Source organism: Echeneis naucrates, chromosome 18, assembly GCF_900963305.1.
Source record: "Echeneis naucrates chromosome 18, fEcheNa1.1, whole genome shotgun sequence".
NCBI classification, from domain to species: Eukaryota; Metazoa; Chordata; class Actinopteri; order Carangiformes; family Echeneidae; genus Echeneis; species Echeneis naucrates.
The window spans coordinates 10,723,858-10,749,993 of NC_042528.1; the positions used below are offsets into that span (position 1 = coordinate 10,723,858).

At 42.0% G+C, this 26,136-nt stretch overlaps 3 protein-coding genes across 6 annotated transcripts in view; 2 read left to right on the plus strand and 1 right to left on the minus strand.

Moving 5' to 3' along the window:
* Positions 1-324: 324 nt before the first annotated feature.
* fxr2 (FMR1 autosomal homolog 2) lies at positions 325-14,129 on the minus strand. 3 transcript variants are annotated; one of them, XM_029526183.1, is made up of 17 exons: positions 13,426-14,129; positions 10,606-10,658; positions 9,803-9,896; positions 9,057-9,128; positions 7,641-7,789; positions 7,348-7,441; positions 6,024-6,140; positions 5,719-5,889; positions 5,548-5,626; positions 5,312-5,421; positions 4,612-4,698; positions 2,671-2,890; positions 2,380-2,559; positions 1,705-1,899; positions 1,480-1,584; positions 1,188-1,276; positions 325-1,073 (listed from the first exon to the last, which is right to left on the minus strand). In XM_029526183.1, the coding sequence occupies exons 1-17, from the start codon at positions 13,474-13,476 to the stop codon at positions 963-965; spliced, it is 1,977 nt and encodes a 658-aa protein (XP_029382043.1). In that variant the 5' UTR covers positions 13,477-14,129; the 3' UTR covers positions 325-962. The 3 variants fall into 3 exon arrangements, with proteins under 3 accessions (XP_029382043.1, XP_029382042.1, XP_029382041.1); XM_029526182.1 differs by having other exon boundaries at positions 1,477-1,584; XM_029526181.1 differs by having other exon boundaries at positions 1,477-1,584; positions 5,264-5,421.
* Positions 14,130-15,795: 1,666 nt separating this feature from the next.
* Positions 15,796-19,931, plus strand: haus4 (HAUS augmin-like complex, subunit 4). The gene is made up of 9 exons (XM_029526631.1): positions 15,796-15,955; positions 16,246-16,385; positions 16,717-16,848; positions 17,165-17,305; positions 17,452-17,548; positions 17,684-17,829; positions 17,946-18,076; positions 18,544-18,612; positions 18,737-19,931. Exons 1-9 carry the CDS (start codon positions 15,889-15,891, stop codon positions 18,921-18,923), a joined length of 1,110 nt encoding a protein of 369 aa, XP_029382491.1. The 5' UTR covers positions 15,796-15,888; the 3' UTR covers positions 18,924-19,931.
* Positions 19,932-20,394: 463 nt separating this feature from the next.
* dock11 (dedicator of cytokinesis 11) overlaps positions 20,395-26,136 on the plus strand; it is a 55,143-nt gene continuing 49,401 nt past the window's right edge. The window contains exon 1 of one of the 2 annotated variants that reach the window (XM_029526872.1): positions 20,395-20,635. In XM_029526872.1, the coding sequence (XP_029382732.1) occupies positions 20,534-20,635 (102 nt within the window). In that variant the 5' untranslated portion in view covers positions 20,395-20,533. Of the gene's footprint in view, positions 20,639-26,136 lie in introns of both variants that reach the window. The other variant, XM_029526873.1, reaches the window with a different exon arrangement.

Sequence of the window (26,136 nt, forward strand, 5' to 3'; positions counted from 1 at the left end):
TCTCGGAATGAGGACAAGCGCCTTGAATTTCGTGTTTGGCACCAGACTTTCTTCTAATCCTTTCTCACGTTGGCCAGCCACTCCCTCTACGTCCCTTGTTTCATTCATCACTCCCTCACCGGTTTGTTCACTTCTTGGAACCAAAAAGGAAAGAAAAAAAAAAAAACCAAAAACAAAAAACAAACAAACAAAAAAAAAAAAAAAAACAAAACAAAACAAAAAAAAACAAATGGAAGATCACCTCTCCCGGTTTTTTCCCCCATGGGAAACAAAAACAAACTTAATGGAAAAAACTCAAGTTGTTTTTATTTTTCTTTTTTTCCCTTTTTTTTTTTTTTTTTTTTTTTTTTTTTTCAAATTCAAGGCACAATGTCTATCAATCTTCCGATCTATCTGCCTCCGCTCCCAGGTTCAGTGTGCGAACATCTCGTCACATGAGCTATTGGACTGTCTGCCCGTGCTCTGCCTCCTACAGCTTACATCTCTCTTGTCTGCACTTTAACACTGTTAAGAGACGCGTCTGTTTTGGTTGAGAGAGCAACCTCCAAGTCCAAACCAGTGATAAACAATGAACAAAATTAACATAACAAAACAAACAAGACAAATAAAGACAACCGTTTTTCGGAACAAATAAACAAAAAAAAGTCTCGTCCTGTTTCTTGTGTTTCAGTATTTTTAAAAATCAAGTCATATCCACCAGCTCTTTTTTGGCAAGCTAGTTGTTTTTTTTAAATAAGCACTACGTACTGATAGATAGGATAGCATACACCGTTAACGTGTGTTTTTAAGTAGATGCGTTTGTCGTTTTTTTGTACTTTTTCACTCTCATAGTATGAATTCAGGTATTTTGTCAGGTACTTTTCACTCATCTGTTTAAGGTTTAAGTTAATGCAAGCAGGGACAGAGATTGCCATGGAGCCTTGCTCTAGACTTGGGTTCGCCAGGGGCAGGGGTTCGTCTCTTTACGACACCCCGTTGACCAGGGTCAGCGTCTCACTGGCCGAGGTCGTGCCTTTGCTTGGGGAACGCTTTGAGGGTGTTCGCTCATCCTTCTTGGTGCTGGTCCCGTTCTCCTGAAAACAGAAACACACACACCAAAAAAAAAAAAAAAAAAACAGTGGTAATGGTGTAATAATCTGATTTGGGACAGTAAAAGTAAGGCTGACATCAAAGCGGGTGTTACTGACCTTGGGCTCAGAGCCAGCATGGTTTTCCTTCTGGGGCAGGTTCTGTCTGCTCTGGGATTCAGCACGGGATATGTAATCAGCAACAGTCACTAAAAAAAAGAATTAAAATCTGTCAGAACAATCTCTGAGGGCTATGTTGTATATACACTGTGCCTTGTACGAATTGTTTACATGGAAATGATCAGAACATCAACTGATTCAGAACACACTGACTAATACTAAAAGGGAGAAAAAAAAAAAAAAAAAAAAATATATATATATATGAAATAAGTATATTGCATTTTCTCACCACTTTCAACTGGCTGCCTGTCACGGCTGGCTGAACCTCCCTCTGGGCGGTTGCCACGGTTACGTCGGCGGCGGCTTCGGTTGCGTCGTTGAGGTCGGGCCTCTTCATCTGAAAGGCAAATGAGAAAATATACAGGTTGCTTTGGCTGATAATTCTACAACCTAGAGTTTATCAAAGAAACTAATTTATATTTTCATAAATCTGTACACAACAGAGCAAAGTTCCCACCCAGTCCGTTCTCGCTGGGGCCGGCCTGACTGTCCGACTCTGCAGCAGCATCCATTACACTGGGTTCCTGGTCATTGCGGCGGCGGCGGGAGCGCCTACGGCGGTCACCTCCCATGCCTTCGCTGATGTCAGTGTCGGCTAGCTCTCCTTCACCCTCCAGGAGGGAGTATGGGTTACTGTCTGGGTCCCTCAGCACTGCAGATGGCACAAAAAATTAGCAATGTAACTGCATTTCCCTAACCTCCTCTCATTTTTAAACTCCCCCTCTGACTCTCAGGAGTCACCTGTGAAGCATCATTGCACATGAGGTTCTATTTTTGCCTCTAACATCAGTGAAAGATTATGTAATGAAGAAATCATCTTCTTCAGTGAAGTTAAAGCTCAACTATAATTACCAGTTTGAAAAATAATAAGAACCCCTGTCAAGGAAAAGGTCAAGATTCAGATCTGAGTATTGGTGAACTTATCTACTTATTTTTAGAGAATACATTAAATGACATGTGAAAAGGCTGCTTCAACAACTTTAAACCCACACTGTGAATACATGAGATGCAATTACACTGCTGCCATGACCTAGAAAAGCTCTCAGAACTCACTAAGTCACTAAAATTAGGACACATTTGGCCAGAAATCTATATGGTGTCAGTTTGTAATCTGAATCTGTGGTTTAATTACCTGAGCTGATGGAGTTGGAAGGCTTGGACCCTGGTCCTCCACGGCCTCGTCCTGAATTGGAGCCTCTGCCCCTGCCACCCCGTCGAGAGCCTCTCTCCTCTCCACCTATGCCACGGGGCCGCTGCTCTCGATCAATAACATCCTCAGACTCAGAAGCGTTGGAGAGTTCAGAGTTTGTGCCTTCACAAAGCAATTACAGACATACACTTTAAATTCAATAATTATCTTTACCTTCTCAATTTCTTTCAAAAATACAAAAATTTGATGATTGAGAAAATCCTTCAGTCTCACCATATCCAGAGTACTGGCTGTTGGAGGCCCTGCGTCCTCTGCCGCGGCCTCCATAGGTGCGAGATGTGTGGAGTGAGTTGCTGCTCTCATCTGTCAAGTACCCTTTCTCCCGGTCAGCACCTGGGCCCCCGGTACGGCTGGGAGGTGCACGGTACCCCACCCCAATCTGACGGAGCTGTTCATCAATTTGGAGACGCTCCAGGCGCAGCTGCTCCACCTCCTACAAGGGACAGGGAAATAATTCAGACAGAGGGCACTTGAGAGGCTGCTATTCTGCACATAGTTTATTGAAAGGTCTGAAATAAAAACCTTGACTTCCCTGTACCTTCTCCTCTACCTTCATGTCCACCTGCTGTTCAATACAAATGGCTTACAAACACTAGCGGAGGTGAACAATTCTACTAAACTAAAATGCATGGTGTTAAAAAGCATAACAACATAACCAGCCATCAAAGTGAGTCATGAATGCCCCACACACCCTTGCTGCTGTGTCAAATGTATTTAGTCTTCTCCAGCTTTTGCTAAAAACACAAGATCCCTGAGCAACCAGGCCCTTTCCCAGCCATACAAAATAATGCTATGTGCCAAATTTGTCGAGTTTTAATGAGTAAAAACATATTTAAAGTCATTCTGACAGCGCTCAGCTGCAGAATGACTCTGATCATTATTTCTCATTGAAATGTTTGTTTGCTCTATTCAATAGCACGTACACATTCTTTTATGTTGCCTCAAACTGGGACTGAGTCGTGGTCTCGCTCGCATCTGCGCTGAACCTAGGCTTGTTTTAAGTTCTTTCCCTTAGCACTGAGCGGCTGTAATATGTAAAGTGCAGTCTTTCAACACAACCACTACTCCACTGCCACGCCTTTGATTGCCACTTCTTCCAAAGTCTAAAAGGAGAAGAAGTAGGATTGTGCCTTGAGGCAAGACCTGAATGTCTCTTTACTTTAATAATTTGGGGCAAAAATTAATACTAGACTGGGTTCCGTAGTTAAGCTTTTGTTTTGCCCATTTGTTTTAGTCTCAAGGTTTACAAATAGAAAAATCCTAACCCTCGTTGACAAGGGAAAATAACAAGCATGGGGTAACATGTTGCTGGGAATCCCCTGCACCTCACCACTATGACGACAACAATGCCCTTGTCCACGACCCTCAAAAACAAGCTACGTCTGAGCCACAACAGTCTCTTCTATGACATTTAAAATATATATTTTTCAAAAGGTACTATAATTTTTAGGTGAGCCCCAATGTCAAAATTTTCTGTTGAGACACATGAGCCATCTTTAAAGAGGAGGAAGGGGGTAAGGGCTTCAAAGGGGCAGCATCTAATGGCAGCAGTGCACTGACAGCAGTTTTTAATGGAGTTTCAGTGGTGGGTAATTCAGAGAAGGAGAGGTGGCGAGGGGGCAACACTTCAGTGGGACAGCTGCCTTGATCAACAACAGCTGAACTTTAAGGGAGGTGTGAAGGAAGTTAGGTGGGGTTGGGGGGTCCTGATGTTATTTTTGGAAGCTTGGGGTCCAGATAGCTGGTAATCTAAACTCCAGTGTATCCTTCATCCCCCATCCCAAAGAGAGGGGCTATTAATAAAAGTGCATGAGGTAAGGGCAAAATGAGGTGCTCTCAGCAGCTTTGTGGTGTGGTGGTGGGGAAGGAAGCAGGCAGGTGACCAATGTGAAGCGACCCTGCACATACGCCCATACGTCCCACTGGCCTTGGTCCCTTCCCCAAATGTCACTGAGAAACTGTGCTTCTAAGAAACATATTTCAACTACCACATGTCCACAGGATAAGATATATACGGGCTTAAATTAAAACTCAGAAATGGCTGCCACATCAATACGTTGAACACTCAGCTCTTATGTTATACTTAGTTCTGAGACAGCAATGAAGAAAAGGCAAATGCTGCCATCTACTGGTGAACATGAAGAACTGGCTTACCTGGAGGTAGGACACATGGTATTCCAACAAGGCCTGCGCGTTGCTGATGTTCTCTTTAGTTCCCACAAACACAAAGGGAACCATGCCCTGATAAAAACACAAATATGGGGAGATCAAGAGTTGAGGGTTGGGGTTGTTTTTGGAAGGGAAACATAATCATAACAAGCTGAGCCCATTTCCTGAACACTACAACTGATAGCTCAGACTTTACTCATGAAGAATATAATTAGTAGTAAATTTCTGAGTAGAGTATTTCTGGATTGATTCTTTAACAAAAAATATACATAATAATGATAAATAAACAAAACAAACTGAAGAAATAAATCACATCAGGAACACTCAAAAGAAACACACTGTATCAGCCCATTAGAGACAGCGCACATCGAAGTTCCCAAACACACGCAACATAACTGACACATGTTGTGTTGGGGCTATCTGCTGTACTGAAAGCAAGTGACAAAACAGGAGAGACAGGAGAGACAAAGCAGCAGAACGGAACAGTGTTGAAGCAAACAGCACACAGGACGTGTACATCCTGCCACAGTTTACGGAGCTTTGCTTTGTTTTGGTGAGCAAAGGGAGTGTAGGGATGGGGGATATGGGGTGTGGGCGATTGTCGGTAACTGGGAGACCAGCCGAACGGTCCATTCACCTCTTTGCTGCTGGCAGTGTCGTCCCTGCCAGCCCCCTGCCTGCCTACCTCCTCCCGGGGAAGCTTTTTGTCGTTGTCCCCCTCAATCCTGACTCGGACCACGCCTGACTTGTCCACAATCTCCTGGATGACTTTGCCGTTCTTTCCAATGACTTTGCCTGTGGGAAGAAGAAAAAGAAGGCCTTTGAAGTAAACATGTGTGCGGTCATAAGAAAAACTGTACAATGATAAAGTGGGATGTTGCCAACAATATGCACTGCAGAGACGTTATGTTGCACACTCACCTACAAGATTCCTGGGTACCTGAAAGTAGTCTTCTTTGAATTCAAGATACTCTCTAGCCTGCTTTACTGCCTCTGGGGTCTGTAACATGGCATATATTTAACATATTACACCACAGTACAGTAGACACGCCCAAAACATAAAGATATACAGAACCTCAGTAAATATGATACCTCTCCGTAGATCCTGAATGTGCAGCTTTCCTCCTCTAGCTCAATGGCTGTGACGCCTGGTACCTTCCTCGCCTGCTGGATATTGGCACCGTGGGAGCCAATGGCAAGGCCCATCAGATCCTCTCTGACTCTCACCTCCTCTTGGTAGGCTGAAGCTAATTGTTTACTTGTCTGGGACAGGGGAGGGAACAGAAACTCAGATTGAGTTCAAATGTGTCAAGTAAGCCAAGAAGGATGGATAGGATCTAAACGATTACTGGCATGTATGCTTATATTTGACAGGGTACGTGTAAGAGTATGTTTACCTCCAAATGTTTGGTGGCTTCTTCGTTGCGGGACATTAGCATAAGTTTGGTTCTGATGCTGCGAAAGTGCATGTCACTCAGAAGAGTTGCACGCTTTACTGTGGTTTCATTTGTAGACTGTGAAGATTTAAAAACATTGGATTAAGTTGAAAGTTCAGTTACTTCAAAACAGAATTTCAAAATCCATATTGTTTGTGAATATGAACAATTATCAGTCTTATGAGCAGATAAACTTTGATCATGAATTTTGTCATGAGAGACAGGAAGGATACACACACCAAGCACCTTTTAGAAACATCTGTACACCTTGAGCTTCAGGTGTTATGATCATTAAACATGACAATGGTGGTTGGGAGGGGTGCGATTGGTGACTTGTTGGTGCTAAACTGCTGATCTTTTTAGGATTTTCAAGCACATTGGTCTGTGAGGAAAGAGATAACCTAGCAGCAGCTTTCTGGACGCAAAGGCCTTCTTGGTGGAGGACACAGATGGGCTACTTGTCACTCAAAAACCACTCATTACAACTGTGGTGACCAGAAAGGTTCCTCAGAATGGACATGTCTAATGTTGAGGAGGGTGAGCTCCAACAGCTATGTTGGGTTTCAGTTTTCAGTCCTGTCAGCCAAGACAAGAAATGTGAAGCTGCAATGGACATACACTGACCAAAACCAGACAGCTGAAGAATGGAAAAGCCTGGATTTCTGCTGAAGCAGCAGACGATAGGGTCAGAATTTGGCCTTAACAGCATCAATTCACCGACCTAATTTGCCCTGTGTCAAAAGTACAGGGACAGGAGTTGTAACAACGTAGGGAATATTTTCTTGGCACCACTCTCTTCCTCCAGTGTGAATTAATCGTAATTTTGATGCCACAGGCTGCCTACATATTGTGACTGGCCATCTGCATGCGTCCCTTTACAGCCATAGTTTGTCATCTTCTAGCGGCTACCTCGCATCTCAATTCAGCAGCAGACTTCTGGTATGTGGACAAACTTGAGATGGGGGAACACAAATGTGCATCTGATAAATCTGGATAAATGATAGGATGCAATAAGCACTATCTTTTAGAATCTGTGCTATGAAGAATTGAGTTTTGAGAGCAAGGGGAGGCCATCCCCAGTACTATTATGGTGTTCCTATTAAAGAGTCCGGGGAATTTTTTTGGAACAAACTAGATTAAAGTTTTACAGACATTTTAGGACTAACTGACATGTGGCTCATTTTAACCTTGAAATTAATATTTCCTCATCTGTCCGAATAATGAGGTTGTTAATAACATGTTCACAGAGTCAGTCCCAGAACAAGTGTGAATTTAAAGTACTAACCAGCACAATGAGTTCGTGTGTTTGGGCACTGTAGAAGATGCAGTTGGCTCCGATTGCTTTCCTGAAGTCTTTGTGAATGTTGTCATTTGCACAGCTGTCAATAAGAAAATAATCCACTGGTGAGTTAGCCCTGTTATTCCTTTATGAGCTGTGAATCATTGTAACAACACTGCTCATTTCTGGAGTGAGAATTCAGCATTTGAAGAAATGTGCTTTGACATATAAAGAAAATATATCCAAAAAACAGAATTAAATTTTCTCTGCCAGTATTAATGTATAACAAAGATACTCACATGTCTCTCAGGTCTTCTGGAACAGGGATGGGAACTTTATGGAAGGAGTTACGAGAGGAAGGGCTGTTGGGGTTGAGAGGCCTAATGCGCTCTGCTGTGACAATCTCATTGTATGTGGCGTCGCATGCCGCGTATTCAATCACATAGAACTGAAAACAACACAAGAGATTTTAATATATACAGAAATATGGGACACACGCAGTCTGGAGGCACAGATATGTGTTGAAATAAACATCATTATGCTAGGATGTACACAATGACAAGCTAGTGTATTTAATCTACATACAAATTTAGAATCAGCTGTGAAGTTCAAAATAAATTGATGTCATCTCTCAGTTTGGATGAAATGTATACTTCACACCAGAAATGAATTTAATGTACGGTTTTATTCAATCGCTAACAGCTAGGCATTGTTCCAAGTTTCTTGTTTGGAGAAAATATAAAATGAAGAAAAGATGAGAAAGATGACAAAATGTAGACAAAGAAAAAGGGGAGCCATGAACGAGTGAGGCAGTGAGATGAACACTGCACACTCCATGCTCAAAGGACAGTATTAAAGCCATCAGTCAATGCTAGACATTCCTGCAGGCTCTTATCAGACTGCTCCAAATAACAGCACTACACCAGCAGCGGCTCCCTTGGCACAGTAGCACTGCAAAGCTGTCCTTTCCATATCCCACTGACCCACTGTTCAACCTCTCGTGCTGGCAACTAAGAGTCGGCAGTGGTTCAAACTATCTGAAAATCTGAGTAACAACTCAAAATTGTGCCTGTTGCACACAGTCAGCTGCAAATCCATTTTGACAAGTCTGTGTGAAGAAGTACAGGAAGTAATTTGAAAACACAAAGTCAGCACATCAAGACATACTGACTCTTTCAGCTCATTACACAGCAGTACCCATCTTATGGCAGACCGGTACTCCCACTATTTTCTTGATACTACAGTACTCAGAGCTCAATAAACGGTTACTGGCAATACAAGAGAATGCTGAAGCAAAGTGGAAGATAATTGCTTTGCCTCTGTTACTGATTATTAAATACTGAGACGGAGAAAGTTAGTCTGGCTGGATTTTAATAACATACATGAAGCATCATCTTCTGCAACAATATTAATCCTTTGCAGTGAGATGGCAACAGGAAATGTGAGCCTCGTACACAAAAATTCTGGAACTAAAAATTCCATCATTCAAGGGACTGGTTAAAATAAAAGAGATTTTAAAAATGCATTTTTTCAATTGACATGACAAAACAAAAGCATCATGTTGAAAACAACATGGAGGTAAAACATACTTCCAAGCGGGGAGGAAATACTCTGTTGCTTTATGACATATGAGCAATGAAATTATCTGTAAATTGTCAGATCTTTTTTTAAAGAAGCCCTTTAAAGAAAAATTTCCTCAGTTTCAAGCAACCTACCTCTCCCTTCATCATCCTGACCCGTGCCAGCCACCAGCCACATGGCTCCTGTTCGTTTGCCCTAGAGTAAACCTGTAAGGAGTGATTCAGTGAAAGACAGCCAGTCAGAGACAAAAAACTACAGCTATCACTCATAATTACTTCAAACTGTTTGTAGTGGAAAGCCAGGTGGAATAGCAGTGAAAATGGCCTGAGCTGCATATTCAGCAGGCAAATGGCAGAGTGACCAGTCAACTGTCAAGGAGCTTAGTCAAGAATAGAGGGTCAAATGAGTGCAACTATTCAGTGTTATGGTCAAAATGTGCAATATGTGGGGTAAACCTGTTGAATACCAAGTGTGCAATCTCTATAAATGCAATTGCCATCTGAACGTACATCATGCAGGCAATACAATTCAACCATTTAATTAGATGATATTTTAGTAAAGTTAATGTGATTATAGTAATATCCCATTCTAATAAGCTGCACAAAATCTCCAGGAAATATAGATAAAAAGATTTTAAACCAGCATTTGCCACGCAGTTTGGGCTATTATACAGTTAGACATTTAAAGTCATTTTATAGGGGTAAACATAGACAAATAGTTTAGAGGGCACTTGAATGTCCTGGAAATGACAGTCTAAAGTCAGTGCTAGCCAATACTGATCTGTCTGATAAGGACCAAAGACACCAAGGCATTGAGACATGAGGTTAATGGAAACTCAGATGTATGGGCTTAGTCAGACAGACACAAAACAGCATCTCACCTCCACCTCCTCTCCTTCACCAATTTCCTTGTGGTAGTCGGCTGGAGGGGGCAACCGTACGTCACTGAATGGCAACTGTCTCTCTGGCTGCCAGCTGTGACAACATGACAAATAAAAATACAAACTTTTATGAGCTTATCAACAATCACTCAAATCGACTTTGAATTCACTGCTATACAGCACATTAGTAGACATAATGAAAAATAAATTATAATGGCTCATTGAGTTTAATGAGGAAGCTTGACAAACTGTGTCCGGCTATGTTCACTGTTTGATTATTTTAAACTAAGCTCAGATTCAAAAACCATTTTCATTTAGTAGACCGAAAAAAAAAAAAAAAAAAAGGTTCATTCATTCACAGTCTTATAAGACCAGCTACTCCAACATTGCCATGTGCTTAGAGAAAGTAAATGGAGAAGGAGGGGGAGGAAACCATCCCAAAAATTACACAGGCCACCGTGCTGCCACTCCTCCCACCCTGCATACCTCGTCACACTATTTTTAGGGGCACCCTAATCTACACTCTTAGCCAAGTAGATAAAGAGGGACCAAGGGGACAGGGGTAAAGGAACGCATGGCAGGGGCAGGAGGGTCAGAGCAGGAGGTAAAAAAACGTTGAAGACGTGTATGGACAGCTGCATGCCAAGCACAGGTGCTGAGGAGGACAAATTTGAAGGCTTATGTGAAGCACCAGTCTGAGGTGCTGTAACTCTCAATTAAAACACTTCATGCCTCATTGGTCCATATAAGGTCTATTAACATGAAGCAGACATACAGGAACTGTTAAAAGAAACAAAACTTACTTATTTTCAAATACAATTGTGAGTGAGTCTTCGTGGACATCTTTGATGTAACCCTAAAAGAAAAGCAAAGAGAAATTATTTTATTCCCGTGGATGCACAAGATTGAGAGACAGTGGTGAGGGGTGGTAATGTGAGCATTTGATTTCACCTGTAAACAGCATTCACCGTTGATTTGTAAACCATGTTAGACCAATGATGTGACTGAAAAGAGCATCTAAGGCTTTTTCGAAGCCAAGACATTGCATCACTGACACAGTTCTCTGGCTGTGAATTTTGTGCTAGATACAGTAATGAGGAACACTGACTCCTCGTGACAGCATAGACAGTCTGGAAATCTCTCTCACTTTTACATTAATTCATAAACAAACTGAGTTAAAAAGCAAGCACTTTCTCTTATTGTGTAAGTTGGAAGGTAATAGTCCTAGACAAGGAGTATTCGTGAGTGCACATGTATGGGGCAGGCGACCAATCAGTGAGTCTGTCTTACATTTAAACATTATGTGACAGCCAAGAGACAAATCTTACTAGAGAGATCACTTAAACATGTTACTTGTCCGTCATGGCCATCCACAAATCTGTCACAGCATCCCATAAACTTTGACCAGCAGCCCCAGCTCTAAGCAGCAACAACATGGGAGGAAAGTGGTGGGTGTGGCACGTCTCACAGTGTGACACTACCATACATGGGACACAGAGAGATTAGGCAGTGCCATCAATTGTAATCGTGCCTGGGGGTCAGGAGTTAGTGTGTGGATTCACTGTCTGCAATGGTTCTGTCTGCACTAGAAAAGCTGGCAAAGACTTCAGCCTGGATCAGGGGCAATGTGTGTACAGACACGCTGAGATTTTCACACCTTTTCAGCAACCCACACTCATTACGACTCTGATGATCAATCCCCACTGCCTGCTGTTCTTACATGGTCCTTGTGAATATCACCTACACAAGCAGTGAAAGACTGCGGATCAAAGCTCGTGTCCCTGCAGCCGTAGGGCTGAAAACTTATAGAAAAAAGCCAACAGCAAAGGCAACAGGTCAGAATGTAAAAAGTGTATCCTCAATTTTCACTTTAAGAGATGACTGCATGCACTTGTTATGACAGGTTAAGTGCTACCTCCACCAAGTGCTACCAGGTCAAAGGGCAGGAAAGCCCCCTTTCTAACATGACTTGGTGTAAGGGAGGGTAGGTTACAGGCAGATTCATGACATCACTTGATCGTCAGGCCACCAAGCATATGCCATGTGGGTAACTATGGTCTTTCTAGTTTGCACCCTTGGTTTTTTGTTAAAATTGATTAAATTAGACCTTTGACAATGTAAGATGCCCCAAGAGACCTCATTTAGTTTATTTGTTTTCCTGGTGTATACAGACCTTTGACTGGACCAAGTGCTACTTTCCAGACAGGTCCTCTATTACCTTGACAGGTTCATAAATACAATCCAAATTCAGTTAAAAAGAAAAAAAAACAAAACAACAACAACAACAAAAAAAAAAAAAACACTCCTGCTGTAACATGAAATGAAGGTGAATTAAGTGCATTTAAATAGGCATGAACCTTTTGCTATGTGTGTCAATCACAGCAGGTAAAGCACTAAAGTTATTTCTCCAATTACTTCCATCAAGGACAACATAGCTGCTGGAATATGACATTTAAAATGTCACAAACACAGTTAAGTGTCCATTTCATCCACAAAATGAGGGCTGGAGAGATAATGGACGTAATGGAGTTGAGTGGAAAGTGTTCATTCATGCCAGAACTTAACTGTCACCCTGTAAAACAGAACGACAGGTGAAGCAGCACGAGGAGAGTAAATATAGGATCATGCCTAAACCACCATGTGGTCGACTGACCAGCTGAAGCCTCAAGGCAGAATCAAGGAGAGGAGCACATGGGGAAAAGCAATGTAGTTAAACCAAGGGAAATGAAAATAAGAGATGGCACAAGGACTTAAGCTTACAGCTCAGAGGGAGGATGTTCAGGGTCATTTGCCAATCCCTGCGATCCTGGTGTCACCTCAGGCTGGGAATACCTCGATCAGGACTTAAAATTCCAAATTAGGCCAGACTCTACAAACACTTCTGGTTGACTAAGTGAAGGAAAACAATTATATTTAACTCAGGTTTTGAAAAATCTATGCACGGAACTCAATCTGAAGGCACCAAGTCTCCATCTTAATGTGATGTTTGAAAGGAAGCAAACAAGCTGTGACACAGCAGCAACAAAGATTTCAAGTCATCTGTGTGGATGTGGGAGTGCACTTTCTACTGAAAATAAGACCGAAATGAAACAGAAACCTAATTCTTCCTAATCAGAGCAGTAGACAAGTGTAGTGCAGCTAGGACGTAGGGTTGGGCTACAAAACAAACAAAGTAGGTGAGGTTTGATGTAGCATCTCATCATACTTGTGCGTAGGAACTGCACAACAGCTGCCTGATTAGCTGCTCGCTGCTGTTTTAAATAAGTGCATCTCACATTTCAAGGCAGACACATCTTATGAGTACTAATGTGTGCCCGGCATCTGTTTCTAACAGTACAACCTCCGATCACACTAACATAAACTAAAAAAACGACCAAATATAGGCCATACTATATGATGACAAGTGTACTTAGCTCAACTGCTAAATGCAGCTAGCTACCCAGCCCACAATGGCCAACACTAAAGGAACGCAGAACCATCCCGTGTCAGAATTGGACCTGAGCTAACATTAGCCAAGTGATGGTTAGCACGGGCTGCGCTCGGGAGAACGAAGCTTCGCTGTTCTTTTCCCAAAACAAACTTTTAACTGCGTCAACTAAAAACTGCGACTGTGACCAGGTTACCTTGTAGAAGGCCCCGTTCGAGCCGCGAACTTCCACGGCCAGTCCGTCCATACTTGTCGGTAGATCCCCACGGCTGTGCTTGTCTGTAACCGTTACGACTCCCTGCGAGTCCGGTAACGTTACCACCCCCAGCTTCGCCGGCCCTTCGCCGCTATCCGGCCGCTTGTGGATTTCCAGTGTTTCGGGTGGAGGGAGAGGGGCAGAGGTGACGGGGTTGGGGAGATGGGTGTGATGGTGTCAACTAATGCAACGCAGACGCTCTCTCCAGAGGCAGCCCGTTAGGAGGCTCAGTCCGTCCGTTCCTGTTTCAATGTGGAATTTGGTGCTCGCGAGCTAAAAGGCACCAGCCGCCACGGACAGCGGGGAAGTCTCGACGTGCGCGAGGAGGAGAAGTGAGCTAATGATGCTACGGCAGGAGGATGCTAGCTGATGGATAATTAGCTGGGAGGCTAGCTATCAACACCTTGATCCCGTCAGTTTTTAGGGATGCTAGCTGGCTAGCATTGGATAGCCTGGCTGCGTTTGATGGTTGTGCGTGTGGCGCAGTCGTTGCGTTGAAGAATTTCACAGAAGTCGTCACCGGGGGTCGTTTCTTCAGGCTGTGTGTGCGATTTTCAGCGGCGTTTCTTTCCCAAAAAGCGTTTGAGGCGCACTACCGCCCGGCGACTCCTTACTCCAACTACCCGTCCCCTCAACACACGCCGATAGAGTGAATCAGAGTGGGACTGAATGACCTCGAACACCCCACCCCTCCACGATGAAGACCCGCCTATTTAGAAATTCAGGCTTACGATTGGTCTGACACCTCAGCAATCAACTCTACCTTTCAGTAATTGGTTTAGCAAATAAGGGTTGGTCTACAAGTGTAACCAATAAAATGTAGGGACTTTCATCCGAACACAATCCATTGGTTTTATCCAGTGTCAATTATAATGTTAAACAAATTGACTGGCTCTCATATCTAATTTTGCCCACTCATTGATGAGTGGGGACCACCAGCCATTGTGTAAACAGCACTACGGTGGAGTTACTATAGTGTACCAGCTAAAGTTATATCACATGATCGAGACACTAATACTCAGACTGCAAAGTTGGGAGAGGGCGGGACCTAGATTTGTGATATCTTTTAATATACACAGAATGAGTGTAAATGTATGTGGGCATATACATTAGGTAAGGACGTGGTTATAAAACACCAGGAATGCAGCACCAAGAAGACCAGATATGGGCAAGGACTGGTGCAAGGAAACAGCTGTGACAAGCCCATCAGAGGTTGGAGGTCAGAGAGGCCTGATATACCAAAAATAGACCTAAACACTGCAGTGTGATTGTTTTCTTTCAGGAGCCCTTAATTACAAAGTCCACATCACATTAGTGATGTTCCCAATCACATCCTTCACATTTTTGAGAATATGTTTAGGAAGCGATTCTTGATTGCAAGTAGTTCAGCATTTATGGGCACACACATATCCCCAAGCCTTCGATTTCTGATTCTGATAATACTATAAGACACTGGCTCGGTGTGTAAAAATAGGATATCTGTAACTCTGTCAGATCTAAATTCAACCCAATACTTATCATGTGTATGATCTCTTCTTGTAGTCACTTAGTGTTACCACAGCCAGTCCTATTATGATTACATTTGTTCAATCCCCAAAGATGGTGCTTTTTGATAGGGTAAAACACCTGCAAAGACTGGTTCCTTCACTCAAATATGTCAATTTTACAGCCTATCTGTGGTCCATATCCTAGACAGCAGAAATGATACCCTAAATGGCAGAGCAGGAGCTTTCATCATGGTCTGTCTGGCAGAGGTACTTGAGGTGCTCATCAAGACACTTGTGAAAGCCTTCGACCACGAATAAAGATGTTATAGTGCAAATCCAAACTGATACCGCTTTTCGTACGGATCACACTGAGAGAGGCATCATGGCTTATAATGGAAAGTATCTTTACATTTTTGCTGAACTGAAGTGAAAGTGACTTTTCCTTACCCACTTCTTATTGATTATTGCACTTACATCATGTGGTGGAATAAGAAGTGACTTATTATGAGTCAGGCCCATCTGCGAAGATACCTAGTCTTAACAGGAATTCTTGCTCAGTGAAGATGCAATGTGAGAATGACTGTGTATATGTGGTACTGTATTATTCCAGAGAGTGCAATGTGCTGAGTATTGTGTTAGTAGTTATTAAAGAATTAGATTTTATTTATTTGGATTTTAAAAAAGAGTTTCCCTTTCTTAGTGTGAGTAGCACATGCTATTCGCTTCGAACACCGATTGTATTGGTCACGTGTTTTCTTTTTTAGCCAATAAAGAAGCTGCTTGTTGACGCGCGCAGCTTGATTCAGGAAGTATATATTTTGTTTTCATGAGCAGCTCCTGTCGGTAAGAAAAGCCTTCTTAAATCCACATATATATTAAAGTTGTGGCGCTAAAAAGGAAGCTAATTGAGCTGATAATGTCCGCTGGACCTGAGTCTTCACTTGTGTCCTCTCTCGGGAAGGGCGACAGTTTACATCAACAGGGTAAGAAACCTGCGTCGGAACAACGACGTTACTGCCGCCGACACTGTTAATACGGTAAAATAAAAACTGCCCCAACAACAGCTAAGTTTATTTCAGAAATACAGATACGCTAAGAGGTTCAAATAAGAGCTGCCTTTTCGTATTGACTATTCGTATCTCATCATCCAAAATATGTATATCTCGCTGTGCACTGAAGACGCTGTAGCATGTGAAAGTGTTGTCTAAGTATTAGCAGTGATTCAGGTTGGCCAGGGATAATAGGTTTACTTTGTTCTCTCTCACCCGTCCAGTCCTCGCCTCCTTCCCTCTGTGTGATATGACCGAGGAAGATCTGACCCAGAACCCCGAGCTGTGTAAACTCCTGGCTACCCTGACCCAACATGTGGACCGAACTGGACTAACTGTGTCGCTTAAAACAGAGCTGGACAAGGTATTAGCAACACTGTGCTCACGCTTGGACCAAACCTTCAGTGCATACAGCACAAGTATGCACAAAATGCCTTGTTTTGCAAACCTTAGGCTCACATCATGCTAACATTTACCAATTGAAAATGGACATAAGTTAGATCCAAGGAGCTACATGCTGGATTTCTCACTTGATGAGGTTTTTTTTTTTTTTTTAAGGCGTTTATGACTTACTGACCTCTACTGATAAGTGGTAAGAATTGCATCCACAGAGATGGGACCCCTCTCTCCCTGCATATGTCTGACTTTGTTAGGATTTATGTGTCTGTGAGAATTTAAAGATGCTTTTCTTACAGGCTGAGCAAAAGCTGCAGAGCCAGAAGCGTCAGTGGCTCCGCTCTGAGAGTCTCCACAGAGGGTTGCAGGAGATGATCCAGGACCACTGTCTCAGGAAGCACCATACCACGGTGCCCCCTGATCAGAACATGGTACTTTTTAAAATCTTGTCTGCACCATCTACAACAGCTGCAGTGAAACAAAACAAAACAAAAAACTATTTTGACATATTTATTTCTGGGCATTTAAGCTGCAATATTAATCAGTGACCAGTTGACACACTGAAACTTCAGGGCCCTGAAGTCTACCATATATTATTACATTGGTAATCTAAACATTTGCATTTTATGAATGTGTTACTAGCGACAAGCTCAGACAGATGCCAGCAGGGTTTTAAATGATGGAACATACGATAAAATCTGCTTCTAAAATTGCAACTCCAGTGTTTTCTTTGATGTATTTTTGTAGTTCTATGAGACAATGGAAAAGTGCTTGTTGGTGGCTCAATGTGTCCGACAGCTGGATCCAAGTAGCACAACCGACCAGGACCAGCCCTCAGTTCTGCGGCTGAATAGTCAACAGGTTATGGAACTCATGCCATTAGAAAAGGTGAGTAGGTTAATATAAAAATATAATGCCTTCATCTGCAGAGTTAAAAATCTTGCTTTTTTGATAAACCATTTGTTTCTAAATTTGCACAGATTAAATAAAAATAGAGTGGTTCCCCAAGTAAATGCTATATTTGCATTTGCCAGAATGTACAAAGAATGAAACAGAGTCTACCCAGAGAGGTGGAGAAACATCTGAAGAAAAAGTGTCTGAACCTCCTCTCTTATTATCAACCTGATTGGGGTACAGTATCTTAACCCTGACATATCTGTGTTTACCAATAGAATTTAAGTTCTCATTTACTCTCAGAACACTTACATGACTTTTTTGTTCTGCATGGGCTTTACACATAAGATGTGCATTTGTAATCCCTTTCAGAGAATGAAAGTGAGGGCCTGAAGAACAGCAAATTGTCTCATCTGTCAGTTCAGCTGGAAAAAGAGAAGAAGAGAGCAGAGAATCTGAAGGAGACCTGTAGGGAAAACACCATTCTCCTGCAGAGACAAACTCAACTTTACCTCTCTGTAAATACACCTATGACTGTATTAGGATAAGCAGTAGAACTCAACTCAAATTTCTTGTGTTCTGTTTAGTTTGTTGCATTAATGTTTTGCATTTTATTCCTTTTTGCTTTGACCAGGAGCTGACTAAGTGCATTCAGCTTCTCCAGTCTCTCATCTTAGACCACAGGCTGAAAATTCAGACAGATTTGGATGCAAAGAAGTTGGACTACTTTGAAGGCAAATGTGAATTAGTCTTACAGAAGATAAAGTAAGCAGAGTTCAATTCTTCACCTTCATAAAGACACTTTACATTTAATCGTCCATAATAAGAGGACTTAACAGATGAATGTACTAAAATTCTTTATAGTATAGTGTGGCATGCAAGTGTTCGATACTTGTAAATATATAAACTATAATATCACTGTTTCACTATAAATAAGAAACCACATTTTGCATCGTGCCAGACTTTCCAAACCTAATTTATATTATTTATTATGTGGCACAGATGTCTCTGGAGTGACACAATCTTTCTACTCTTTACAAAAGAATGTGTTGTTGTAAACCATGATATTTTTATTCTGTTCATTTCACTTGTACGAACATTGCAGTTTCTAGATTATTTTTTACTGTAAATCATACTTAACATCGACCATAGTGCTCCCCTAAAAAGTAAAAAGCTGATTTATTAACATTAATGTACAGTCTCATGTTTTTTTTTTTCCTGTTCTGTCTAAGGGCTGAGATGGTAGAAATCCAGCTGGAGACATACACAGCCGACTCAATATCTGCTCACAGAAAGATAAGGCATGATGTCTGTTTTTCTTAGTTTCTTATTTTTGTCATGCAGTGCCAATATTATTCATATTTTCCACTGGAAAGATCAGAATGTCATGACATTTTAACTATATCTGTTGCATCTAAATTTCAGAGAGAAATTGGAGACAGAGTTGAAGGCCTGTCAGGTGGAGAAGCAGTCTGCAGAGTTGAAACTGGGCTCTTTTGAGATCCTTGGCAAGGAGTTTGAGGCTCTGGCTGAGGAGTACTACAGATTACGAGTGGAGATAGAGATGAAAAACTGGGCTCTGAAGGAGTTAACTCAGTACAATGACAAGTAAAGATCAAATCTCATACTGGGACATCAGGCATCCATTTCCATTTTGCTGCATGTCATTGTTCACAGTGGCTTTATTTACCAAGATAGGTACAGTATGGAGTTACTAACTATGTAGCATGAACAGGAGTAACGGTGCAAACTAAAGGCTCCCATTCAAACTCCTTAATTAACCCACTTCAATAATTTTCTAATTCTACTCCAATCTTATCAAGACATCTATGTACACGGTGATCAGAATTTCACCTTTTTTAGTTTCTATTCAAACCCACTGAAAGGCTTACTCTTCCTTTAATGAGATGTAATTTTATGCAGAATCTTAACTTTCTGACATGAGGCAACATGGGTACTCTTCTACATCAGTCACTATATTCATACTAATATCTGTGCAAATAAGTGGCAGTGAAGCATCTGCTCAGTGCAAATATTGAAATACAAGCTGTAGGTCAATATCATAAAAATGTCCTTAGCCTATATATTCTCTGTTAGGAGTATAAGCCGCGTGTGACTGTGGAAGGGAGAAATATTATAATATTTAGGTTAATTCCTCACTTCTGACCTACTACATTTTTCTTTCTTCACTGCTCAGAAAAGATTTCCTTACAATGTACAATCTCTACCACAAGAGGGCAGTACATTTTAAAATTTAGCTCGTTACTTCCGTGTCATCAACCCAATTTCATTACTAAATTGTTACCATTTTTATTAGACAATATCAACCTTCCCAAGTGTCTTTGTTCTTTGACTCAAGTATGACATCTGAGAATTACTGCAGCCGTTTTTTCCTCAACTAAACAATTTTAATATTGCTCAGAATAAAACGTCTGAAACTAAGTAGATGATGTGTGCCATTTTGTCGCCCTTTAAATTTTAAGTAGCTGCTGTTTGATAAGTTTGAAACTAATAACAGACAATTTTTGCTCTATATGAGAGTCTCCACATCTCACAACAGCAATTTCTACATTTCTTTATTTAAATGTTTTATGCACAGGCATGTTTACCTTAATCACGGCTATCTTTAGTTATAACGTGAAGCAGAGTGTCAGTGTCTATTTTGTTCATGTTGTATGTAGCCGATCAGCAATCAAGCAATAAAAGCCATGTCACAGAAATACCCGTTATTCACTGACACCAACTGGAACGTATTCCTTCATTCAGTTCACTATAAAGCCATTTAAAACACGTTACAATTAAGTTTAAACCTTCATTTGAAAACTGCCAGAAAGAGCTTATTCCTTTATTAGTTTTTTTCCCTTAAATAAGAGCTAAAGACACGTGTTTAATGTTCCTGTTGGCCTGTGGATAAAGATTGTAGTGAGACGTCAGTCTAGAGTTCTCTCTCAAAAAACGATCTTTGGCAATTGCGTTCCACGGAAATAGTCGAGAGTGAATCATCTCGCTCTGCTCGCTCTTTGGTCTCCACCTCCAACATCATCATCAACATCATCATCAGCAGCAGCAGCAGCAGCGGCAGCCCCGCCTCGCGACGTGAACCGTTGGCTGGTTCACCTCCAGCGTAACCCGCATCTGGCTGTCACACGTCTGCTGTCGCCGCCGCGGCATGCTGGTAGTTTCAGCGGGACTCAGGGAGAGGATCCGACCCAGAGCGGCGCTATGTCTGAGGTGCGAAAATTCACAAAGCGGCTGAGCAAGCCCGGGACGGCCGCGGAAGTGAGACAGAGCGTGTCGGAGGCTGTGAGGAGCACCGTGGACCTTGTGGTGAGCCTGACTGCTGAGTGTGGACCGGTCTGAGCACCGGCTCCTCTTCCTCCCGTCCTTCATCAGGAGGAAGGACATTTCCGCACAGCTCATGATCGTTTCTTCATCCTCAGCCTCTTTTTTTTTTTTTTTTTTATCTATTCAAATTTCATTCACAGCCTCTCAAGTACTAAGAAGCTCTGCTGGGTCCCTTCACCCACTTAAACTATTTAAACCTATTGTTTTATTATTATTGCTATTATTATTATTATTGGTGATGAAAGTCACCGGTGGTGTGTGTGTGTGTGTGTGTGTGTGTTGCCAGCATTAGGAAATAGTGCAGATGAACACATGGGTTTTCAGTCCTGTGCGGCTCCTTTTGTGTGCTGGCGGATGAGGAGCGGTGCCAGTTGGACAGCTGCAGCATGGCTTCCCTGTCCTTGCCTTGGAGCTGTGTCTCTGCGTGCATGTGTGTCTCTTTATATCTGCTGGACACGGCCACATTGTTGTAAAAGACAGCATCTTTCTTATTTCTTGTTTATTGGTGAAGCCAAACAGAGAGAGATATTTTCCATGGCTAATGTTTCATCTTTGTGGGCGATAAAGCTTTGGACGAGAAGGGATTAGGCGCAGTGGCTTGAGATGAATAGCATTTAGGATCCCGCTGATACAGCATTTGTGTGTATTCACATTAATGTTGTGCGCGTGTGTGAGATATGGTTTTTCATATCAGTCATATTTGTCTTGAAACTTCCAATGATGTGACTGCATATGCGACTGATATCTTGTTTTCCTTAAGGCTTAACTAAAACCATCTGATGGCAGAACACACTGTCTCATTATGTGGTGATGACAAACTGCAACTTCAACCCAGATGACAACAAAACAGTCACACATCTTTGGATGTTTAGAGAAGCTGAGCTCGATGAGTTTATGTGAGATAAACTCTCGCTCCCTTGGGATTCCTCAGTAGTCTTGTGATCATGATCTTGAGGGGTGTGACGCAAAGAGGTTCCCAGCATCTTAATCTTGTGATGGGCTTCTGCAGCAGAGGTGAGGAGAGTGTGTGTTTGTTGTCATCTTCGTTGTGTTGGGTTTCTTTGGAGTTGCAGGTTTTGGCAGCTCCTTACTTGCTGTACACAGCCAGCTTGGTAACTGAGAACAAGCAGTGTTTTGTGGAGGGAGCTCGACCCCTGCTGGGCTCTCACATGGGGATTCCCTCAGGCATGCTGAGACTGAGCTTCTTCCTCTGTTTCATTCCTGACTTCTTCATCTAGATAAAGTCAGTATTTGCATGCCTTTTTTTTCTTGGTTTCTGAGGAAGGGTTTTTTTTTACATGCTTCTGAGTATAAAGTCAAATAAAAGTTCATATCACTTCCTTTCTCAAGGGTGCTAGTCCACCGTGAGGCCCATTAGGCCCACTTACCTCATGGGAATCAGCTGATGTGACAGCGATTACAGCACTTCTTTGGGTCACAAAGTCCTCTTATCAAGTCCACTTTTGTGTCTATGGCCAGTGGATCTATTTACACATATATGTCTGCCCTACAAATGGAGACTTACTCATCCTTTTCCACCTAAAAAGAGACATTCTGATGAATGGGTGACAACTTACTTTGGGTCTTCCCAGTGTTTCTTGGGTAATGCTGTCATGGCAGCGCTTAGGAAACTCCTGGCTGTAGTTTAAAGGAACATAAAGAATAAGGGGAGTTAATGACTTGTATCTTGCATGCAACATGTGCAACATTTAATTAATATATACAATTCATTCATTTCTGCAAGGGTGTTTGAGGAACTTGTGCGATGATATCAGTTCAAGAGAGAGAAAGCCTGTCGACCATCATCCTGCAGAACAAAACCTGAATCAGTCTCTCTGTGAATGTATGTCCAACTAAGCATGTCAGTGTTAGTAGAAATGTCAAGAGTCTGGCTGATGTTTCCCTCCCCAGTGAAACCATATTTCACTATATTTGGTCATTTCTTTGGCAAAGTTTTTAGATAAATGAGAGGAAAATGGGAAAAGAAGGGAAACAAGGGATGGGGTTACTTAGTTGATGAAGAGTGGAAATACACAGGTTTTACTGACTGCATTATGGGAAAGAAGTTAATCAAGTTGATTAAATATAAATGAGTCAAAACTATGCGTTTTGTAGCTGTAGCGGTGAAACTTAAAGTTCCTCTCCAAGCATTTTCCATATATGATTCAGGCTATAGGGGCAGCACGGCGGCATAGTGCTTAGTGCTGTGCCCCACAACAAGAACATTGCGGGCTCGGTTCCCAGGACTGGGGCCTTTTTGTGCGGAGTTTGAATGTTCTCCTCGTGCCTGGGTGGGTTTCCTCTGGGTACTCCTGTCTCCTTCTGCCGTCTAAAGGCTTCATGTTTAGGTTAATTGCTGTTTCTCTATGTTGACTGAGGACCTGTCACCCAATGTGGACTGGGATTGGCACCAGCGTCCCCCATTGCCCCCCCATGTGCAACTCCCTAATTGAGAAAATATGGATCAAGCCTTAGGCTCACAGCTGCTAGCTCCAGGGTGCCAGGTGAAACCAGGGATCCTCAGATACATGGTTAATCCTCATTCAGACCCAGACTCACATGAATAGTCACCCTGAGACCAGAATGAGGGACTAGAATGACAGTAACAGTTGTAATTGGTATGTTTTTGTTTGTTGGCTTGTAACTGGGAGTGGCCGACAGTGTTAGTGGTTGGGTTAATTCTTACCACTTGACATGATTGGTTCCTCAGATTATATGATTTACGAGTCCTCTAGCTGTCAGAATTTTCTTTTATGAGCCATTCGTTCACAGCAAATGGGAAATATTCAGTCCTGGGATTGATTAATTGAGCTTGGTTTTTATTAGAGGGTGTCTTCAATTCCAAATGATTTGCCTCAATTTTTGAATTTAAAGCCTGCACCTAGGTGTATATCCCAAATGTGAAAGGATGTTTAATCAGCTCAAAACTGTTTTTACATATGAATTTTATTGTTGATTGAAAGGGGATAATATATGGCTAAAATCAGAGAGTCTGCTCCTTTACTTCCTCTGAATGAAGTGCTGTGTGTCTCTGCTGCTTATATACCAGCACAGATTGGAGCACTTACTGAGCTCAGGCATGGGACATTTGAGCTGCGTCACACTGTTTGTGACTTGCATGTCTGTGTGTCTCTGTGTGTGTGTGTATGTGTGAGTGTGAGTGCAAGCTTCTCCAATGTGATAAAGTCCACCTGGTTGTATTGGACTCTCAAGTGTCTTACAGCTGCTGAACTGTAATGGGACACAGACATCTGGAAATGCAGCCTTGCTAATATCATCGTCGTCGTCATCATCATAGTCCCCTTTAAGGGCAGAGCCGGTACTTTGTAGCCAGTCATTGGTCTTTTGTGTGTTCTCTAGCCGCGGTGATATCTGAGAGGAGAAAGTGTGTGTGACGCCATGACAGATTGTGACATAAATAAAAGGTACAGCTCAGTTACACCCAGGCGTTGGGACATGTTCTTTAGTGCTGCGGCATCCCTCTCTATCTGTGTTTCTCAATCAGTAAGAAACAGTGGTTTCACAGCTGCCTGCTCTTCTGTCCTCTTCTATGAAAGCAGAGCTTTTTATCCACTTCTCTTTTAACTTTCTTTACCCCCCCACCCCCCACACCTCTCTGTGTCTCTGTAATACGATCAGTGTTGCAGTCGAGCCACTGCGCGCTGCTCAGCGGTTGCCTCTGACTTGTGCTGTGGTTCAGCTTTTTGCACATGACAGGAAGCAGAGCTGCTGCTTTTGGGTGCAGGGGTAGCACAGCCATGTGTTATGTTTTCAACAGACTTCTGTAGGTGTTGTGTTTTGCTGCTGTTGCTTAGGCTGTTGGGTGTCCACTGAGTGGGCTGTCTGTATTGTATGTTTAAAAAGAAAAAAAAGACACACCGAACACACTGAACACTAATGGTAAATACCATCAATACCACAACAGGCAGGATGTTTTTGCTTTAGTCAGTGGTTGATGAAAATGTGAGACACAGGGTTTGTATGAGCAACCAGGAAAGTCTGTGTTTGTGTGGAAAGATTTTCAGAGAACATATACATGTAACCAGCTTATTTCATGGGCCAAATTACTGGTTAGAGAACATGGGAATGGAGAACTTCCTTTCCCTTACTGGCTTGCTCACAAACACCAGGATTGGAGGAGAAGATTTTAACCCCTTAAACCTCCCTGAACTCAGACTGTGCAGCCAAACAATGTTCGAATAGACAGAATTTAAATATCACGTTTTTTTTTTTTTTTTTTATGTCCCAAACATGGAGCATTAATGTGACCTTTTTTTCAGACTTTTGTTGAAGGGGCGGTGAAAGTATCATCAAAGTGCAATGTGATTTTTGGATAAAAGTGTAACTCATAACAAATTAGCCACTGTATTCTATCATCACATCATCTCATATCTTATTTTAATTTAGCCTAGTTTATCTTACTGGAAAGAAATGCTTGTAATTTACATGCATGTTTTTTTTGGACATGATACTGAACTGCTAACATTTACAGGAAAAATCATGATTGCAATGCTGATCAAAAATAAACTCAGTGTTAGTTTTTCTTAATATTGTTTAACCCTGTTGCAAATCCAAACATTGCAATATTGTCAGAAATTACAGTAGGGCTGTGTGGAATGTCCCAAACGATGAAACTGCAATGTGTCAGAATAGACCAAAAACACACAACGAAAAATATCACTATTATTTTTTTTTTTTTTTTGTATTTTCTCTGGTGAAAATGAAATGCAAAAATGAGCAGTTCAAGTGAATGTTTGTTATTTGCACTAGCTTTTGGTTTCATTTTAGAATAGTGGTCAGCGCAGTTTTAAGATGCGTAATTCCATGTAAAGTAACACAAGCTGATAAAACTTTGAAAGAAAATTCTGTGTCAATGTTGCCTTAATAAAAAGAGGAATGAAATAACATGTTTTCAGTGTTAAGCAGTAAAGGGATAAATGGAAGTAGATGGGAGGGGACAGCATCAAAGGGAAAAAAAACACAGCAGCCAAACTGCTTCAGAACGTTAATACTGGCTTCAGCATTTATTAGGAAAACATTGACTCTCTGCGTCCCAGCTGCTACAAGCTTCAGTGGAAATATGACGGTAGAAAAATCACTCACTCACATTTTCCCAGTGGTAGGACACAGTCAGGGTTTTTCTCTCACTGCGCTTGTTCACTAAGCAGCAGCTTGGCTGTACTGCAAAAAAGAGACCGAAAGCTGATCAGATCCATACAGTCTGATTTCCTCTGTTTGAATCCAAATGTCTTGGTGTTGCTCAGCCAAGGCTTATTGGCTAAGCTATTCATCACCATCCTCTCTACTTAGCTTGAGCTTAAAGTGGCACTTTATTGGAATTAATTCTGAATCTTTCCATGTGGTTGAGGTTTGTACTTGTGATCACGTCTTGACCTAGCTGTAGGAGGTTAGGTTTTAGCCGGCAGGCCTTTTTTCAGATGTTACAGGGAGGATGATTTCATATCATCCACTTCTCTATG